General features: G+C 36.1%; 1 protein-coding gene across 1 annotated transcript; it reads right to left on the bottom strand.

The window, feature by feature from the left end:
- Nucleotides 1–1,876: 1,876 nt before the first annotated feature.
- cxcl19 (chemokine (C-X-C motif) ligand 19) lies at nt 1,877–5,051 on the bottom strand. The gene is made up of 3 exons (XM_062993598.1): nt 4,997–5,051; nt 3,068–3,203; nt 1,877–1,994 (listed from the first exon to the last, which is right to left on the bottom strand). The coding sequence occupies exons 1-3, from the start codon at nt 5,049–5,051 to the stop codon at nt 1,877–1,879; spliced, it is 309 nt and encodes a 102-aa protein (XP_062849668.1).
- Between the last annotated feature and the right edge of the window lie 1,568 nt (nt 5,052–6,619).

Genomic DNA, 6,619 nt, shown 5'->3' with positions numbered 1-6,619 from the left:
CAGATACCAAGAGCTGCGCTTTAAACCTTGCCTCTAGATACTATGTTTGAGGAGTCTGAAATTTTCTTCTGTGTCTGTTTTGTCAAGGCACATCAGTTTTCTTCCCTATTTTTCAGGAAACATACTAAATGTTGATTAAATTGCTCTAAATTGCACTGTGAGTAAATATGTGAATGATGAACTGGCATTCTGTCCATGACCCACCAACATGGGTGATCAAGAAGAGACAGTTACTAAATATACAATTATGAACAAAGGTACAATTAAGATTAAATTTTACTTTGTGGACAAAAGAATGTGGGGGCCAGTCTGGAAAAAAACGGTATGCAAGTTTTTACCACCTTTTATCAGCCAGTTCAGCATGAGCCAGAATAAAATGAACTTGTTTATCCATTTGTGTTTTTGGCCTTTTAACTACTTTATATCACCATGGAAAATCAGTGTATAATTCTTACATTCATTAAATATTGTACACCGATCAGCCATAACATTAAAACCACCTCCTTGTTTCTACACTCACTGTCCATTTTATCAGCTCCACTTACCATATAGAAGCACTTTGTAGTTCTACAATTACTAACTGTAGTCCATCAGTTTCTCTACATACCTTTTTTAGCCTGCTTTCACCCTGTTCTTCAATGGTCAGGACCCCCACAGGACCACTACAGAGCAGGTATTATTTGGGTGGTGGATCATTCTCAGCACTGCAGTGACACTGACATGGTGGTGGTGTGTTAGTGTGTGTTGTGCTGGTATGAGTGGATCAGACACAGCAGCGCTGCTGGAGTTTTTAAATACCATGTCCACTCACTGTCCACTCTATTAAACACTCCTACCTAGATGGTCCACCTTGTAGATGTAAAATCAGAGACGATAGCTCATCTGTTGATGCTGTTTGAGTTGGTCATCTTCTAGATCTTCATCAGTGGTCACAGGACACTGCCCACGGGGCGCTATTGACTGGATACTTTTGGTTGGTGGACTATTCTCAATCCAGCAGTGACAGTGAGGTGTTTAAAATCTCCATCAGCAATGCTGCGTCTTATCTACTCATACCAGCACAACACACACTAACACACCACCACCATGTCAGTGTCACTGCAGTGCTGAGAATGATCCACTACCCAAATAATACCTACTCTGTGTTGGTCCTGTGGGGGTCCTGACCATTGAAGAACAGCATGAAACGGGGCTAACAAAGCATGCAGAGAAACAGATGGACTACAGTCAGTAATTGTAGAACTACAAAGTGCTTCTCTATGGTAAGTGGAGCTGATAAAATGACAGTGTAGAAACAAGGAGGTGGTTTTAATGTTATAACTGATCGGTGTATATTGTAATGGTAAATAAATGACATAGTATCCAATTCTTGTATCTGGATAAAAATATCTAGAATTTTAATTCAACACAAATCTTGGCTTTTTTATTTTTTGCATGAACAACAAACAGCCAAACCTGGTTAAATAATTTTATTGTACTATTTTTATACAAAACAATACAAAAGAAGATGTAAAAGTAAAAAGTATTTCACAAAACAGGTTTTGATCTGAACCAATAACATTTTAATCAACTACAGATTAACAAATACACTTAAAAACAAGGGGTGCAAAAAGTATTTAAGTATCTTCAAAAAACATCAAAGTATCAAAAACATCAAAGTATCAAAAAGTATCAAAGTATCAAAAAGTATCAAAGTATCAAAAAGTAGAACAAAATATGAATTCACCTGGTCTGAAAATAATAATGCTAGGAAAAGAAAAAAATATTCAACAAATATTATTAATTGATTAACTGAGTGATTGGCAAAAGGCAGGTATTTGAGAGTTTTAAGTTGTGAGTAGAGTCCATCACATCAGTAAGTATCTTGTTGTCAGGTTTATTGTCCTTTAGTTTTCAGGGAGTTTTTCTCTTTCTTCTCAATGAATTTAATCAGCTTTTTAACCCACGGGGTCTGATGATTCAGGCAGATTTTTTCTCCACTCACCAATCCAGCACTTGGGAAAGAAAAGACAGAGATGTGCAATTAAAGACAAGAACATTAACTCAGATAAGAGTCTATCAGCTCTTACTAAAGACGTCTGTATGTAAATGCCTGACTGGCCGATAGCATAATAGATAGATAGATAGATAGATAGATAGATAGATAGATAGATAGATAGATAGATAGATAGATAGATAGATAGATAGATAGATAGATAGATAGATAGATAGATAGATAGATAGATAGATAGATAGATAGATAGATAGATAGATAGATAAAACAGACAGAGAGAGACAGACAGACAGACAGACAGACAGACAGACAGACAGACCGACAGACAGTTAGATAGATAGATAGATAGATAGATAGATAGATAGATAGATAGATAGATAGATAGATAGATAGATAGATAGACACAGGCAGATAGATAGATAGATAGATAGATAGATAGATAGATAGATAGATAGATAGATAGATAGATAGATAGATAGATAGATAGATAGATAGATAGAGATGGATAGAGATAGAGATGGATAGAGATATATATATATATATATATATATATATATATATAGATAGATAGATAGATAGATAGATAGATAGATAGATAGATAGATAGATAGATAGATAGAGATGGATAGAGATAGAGATGGATAGAGATATATATATATATAGATAGATAGATAGATAGATAGATAGATAGATAGATAGATAGATAGATAGATAGATAGATAGATAGATAGATAGATAGACAGATAGACAGACAGATAGACAGCAGTGGGCTAGTGTAAATTAACCACTACGCCACCCAAGCACCCTGACCTGATTCTCCTTTATATAGTATTTATATTTTATGTAATATTTACATCGTTAATCATATGTTTATAAAATGCAGTCACAGAACAGCATATTTTATTTTATTTTATACAGAATAGAACATTTTAATATTTTAAATACTATTTAAACACAAAATATAGTTTTTAGAGGATTTTTGGGTGGAATAGTGGCTCAAAAATAGATTTTTGAGTAGAATTTTTGAGTAGACTCTTTACTGTTTTGCTAATCCTCTGTATTATTCACACTTACATGACCTCTGTGTTCTTGCAGTGAGGGCCTTTGGGTAAAATCTCTACACTTCGCAGGCTGTGTGGAGGGATCATTCGTGACTCTAACTTCACACACAGGCAGTGACTGTTGTAGCCTTTCCCCAGAGGTTGCATACCTAAAGTAATGGATAAAAATATTAATTTGCAGATTTACAATGAAATAACAAGGAAACAGTAAATCAGATTGGGAGAAAACTACTGCAAGTGATGTGGATGAAGTCTGTACTACTGTCTCTACGTGCAGCTGGTTAATTAGTGGTAAAATACCCATTTAAATTAGTGGAGAAACATAATGAGTACAGCTGCATTAAAATGTTAGATTAAAATGCCAAAGAAAGGAATTTAAGAGACTGTGAGGAAGATTTCATTGTTAAGGCTAAGATGGCAGAAGTTATTTAAAATGTAGGGCTAAATAATTCTCTAAGGCACTGTATGTGAAAAATTAATTGGTGTATGTATTTAAAACAATTCCTTTAAAGGCAGATTTTACCATTAATTGAATAATAAATCATGAATCCTAAAATCCTAAAAATGTTAATTCACAATAATCTATAAATATTTAAGAATATGCAGTTTAGGAATGTCCTTTCTCAGCCATGTCATGTCAAGTCAAGTCAAATTTATTTGTATAGTGCTTTTTACAATGAACATTGTCTCAAAGCAACTTCACAGAGTCCAGGACCAACAGACCAAAAACCCCTATTGAGCAAGCCAAGGGGGACAATGGCAAGTTAATACTTTCTTAATACAGAAAGAAACCTTGAGGGGAACCACTCAGCAGGGACCCATCCTTCTTGGGTGAAATTAAAATATATAAAACAATATATAAAAATGCTTATTCATATGTTAGCTCTTACACTACTATGCACAGTTATAAAAGGCTCAGGCCATTTAGAGCAGTCAGACCACCTTCTGCATGCTTTTGGCTGGGAAAGGGAGTCCAGAGCCTCCACATATGCCACATTAGTACACTACCAGTTGGTCAGCTACTTTTTGGCTACTTTTCTGGTCAGGAGCACAACAGGTTCAGTTTTACCAGAAATCACTTTGTGCAAGGCATAATACTTTGGACAGGATGCCAATCAGCCTCAGGCATAGCCAACCGTGTCTGTGTAGACACCCGGCCAACCAATAGCAGTGCTAAAATTTGAACACAGGTCTCAGCAGTGGTGGGATAACGTAATAGACCGCTGTACCACCCGAGCTCTGTGATTTGTCTTATCATTATTATTACTTAATTACAGTATGTTATCATTATATTTTCAGCAGTTTTTAAATATATTTTGTTTATGTATTTTGTCCCCTTTTTCTCCCTTTTAGCGCGTCCAATTGCCCGATTGCATCACGCTTCCTCTCCACCAATGCCGATCCTTGCTCTGATTGAGGAGAACAAAGCTAACCCACGCCCCCTCCGACACGTCGGCAGCAGCCATATGCATTTTGTCATTGATGAGTGCAATGTGGATCAGCACTGTTTGGAGAGACACACCCTGACAACACTCTTTTTGCCATCAACCAGCCAGCAGAGGTCGTAATTGCATTAGTTATGAGAGCGTCTCTAACCGACTTTTAATATCCCACCCCTATCTGAACAACAGGCCAATCGCTGTTCATGTGGCTGCTCAGCCCAGACGGCAGGCAGAACTGAGACTCAATACGATGTATTCGAGATCCCAGCTCTGGTTCCAGTGTGTGTTTTTACCGCTGCGCCACCTGAGCGGCCGTCAGCAGTTTTTTATTAGCAGCAAAATATGTCAAGTCTACAGCAATGACTGTGAAGACCACATTAGTTTGTAATGATTAATTATCTAATGTAATTGGTTGTATGATAAGTTTAATTTAAAAACAATCTAGATAACTGCAATCAACTATCTAAAAAAAATTAAACATTTAAAACTGAATTACTCACCACTAGTAAGGAGAAGGCTGGCAGCTATTAAAGCCAACTGCAGAAGAAGTCTCATCATGATGTCTCTGTTGAATTTCTCTTCAAAAGCTTGCTTGTGCCACAACACTCAGCCTTAACTCTTATATTAACAGCAATCATGTGATCATTACGAAAGAGACTGTTCTGTACTTCCCTATAGTTTTTATTCTATATTAATCTGTATTTTGCTGCTGATGTGTAAACAGGTCTGTGGTTTCATTTTAGACATTCACATGCTGGTCAGCTGCAGGTCTCGTATCATTTGTCTCGTGCTGTGTGTCTTTGATTTAAAAAGTCCCAGAGAATTTTTTTATTATTTGAAAATATTCTCAAAGTCCTTACAGCGGTGGTTTTAAGCTTTTTATCAGCCAGACTCATACGGGCCACAATAACAGTTATAACTACCTGTTTAAACAAGAACAGACCTATTATACCAACATTGCAAGCCAAACTGACTCTTTTATTTTTAATTTCTAGTGTGTTTGAATTGTATTTTTTTGTAATTTCAAACCTGATTCCAAAAAGTAGGTAGTACTGCTTGTGGCAGTAGGTGTATGTGAATAAAACAGTCAGCAGTGCCCTGCATTTGATTAAAAACAGCACAACGACAAGGAGTTCAACATTTTATTAAATTAACCATATTGTTTATAAGCTGAGCCTGAATATGATGGATGCATCACAATAAAAAAAGTTGGGACAGGGACCTAGTTACCATTATGTCACATCACATTTCTTTTAAAAATATTTTGTAACTGGTTGAGAACTGAGGACGTTGTAAAAATTTATTTTGTTTTGCCAATTCTAGATAGATAGATACTTTATTAATCCCAAAGGAAATTGAGGAAATTGAATTCTTACTTAATATAAAGCTTCAGGTGCTTAACAGTCAAGCGTACATTGCTGTATATTGTGCTTTATAATATGCTACACCTTTTCAAGAGAGAGGTCTGATCGGCCGGCCAGTCTAGCACCTCTACTCATTTACTCTCAAGTCATGCTGTTAAGCAAAATGTGAGTCAACATTGTTTTGCTTAAAAAAAGCAGGTACCTCCCTGAAAAGACCTTGTCTAAATCCCAGTCAAGTTTATATGTATTGCACTTTCTACTTTTTTTTGTACAGATTCCAGGTCCCCTAATGAGACAGCCAAGGGTGACCGTGGCAGGGAAAATACTCCTGAATATTATAAGGAATAAATCTTTAGAGAAACCAGACCTAATAGGGACTCCAGCATATGCTGCTTCAAAATGCTCAGCACTAATACTGCCTTTTAATATTGCCTATAAGTAGGGCCCTACTAAATTCATGGGGAAATGTGCTTAATGTCACAGACCTCGTTTTTTAAAAATCACAGATTGCACAGATTTTTAAACAAAAGTGACACATTTCACGGCAGTCATTAAATTACACTCAAAAATTAAATAATAGAATCAATGCTACAATACACAGCAAAGCTACTTTAATAGCTCCTTCTCAAAGACAAATATTCTCGTCTGTGTTTTGACACACCATCCTCTGCAGCTTTTCCAAACTCAGTTGCCCGAGTCATGTTTTTAGCTGCTTATACTTCGACATCTTGAACATTTTGTCTAACCGATTTCTAGTGT

This window comes from Trichomycterus rosablanca, chromosome 4, assembly GCF_030014385.1.
Source record: "Trichomycterus rosablanca isolate fTriRos1 chromosome 4, fTriRos1.hap1, whole genome shotgun sequence".
NCBI classification, from domain to species: domain Eukaryota; kingdom Metazoa; phylum Chordata; class Actinopteri; order Siluriformes; family Trichomycteridae; genus Trichomycterus; species Trichomycterus rosablanca.
This window is presented reverse-complemented; position numbering and strand designations above follow the sequence as displayed.

What these genes read in the sequence shown, in the direction of transcription:
- cxcl19 (XM_062993598.1), bottom strand. Translation starts at nt 5,051, where the DNA reads ATGAGACTTCTTCTGCAGTTGGCTTTAATAGCTGCCAGCCTTCTCCTT. An exon ending in CAGCCTTCTCCTTACTAGTG is followed by an intron (nt 3,204 to 4,996) that starts GTGAGTAATTCA and finishes CCATTACTTTAG; the next exon opens with GTATGCAACCTCTGGGGAAA. An exon ending in TGCAAGAACACAGAGGTCAT is followed by an intron (nt 1,995 to 3,067) that starts GTAAGTGTGAAT and finishes TTCTTTCCCAAG; the next exon opens with TGCTGGATTGGTGAGTGGAG.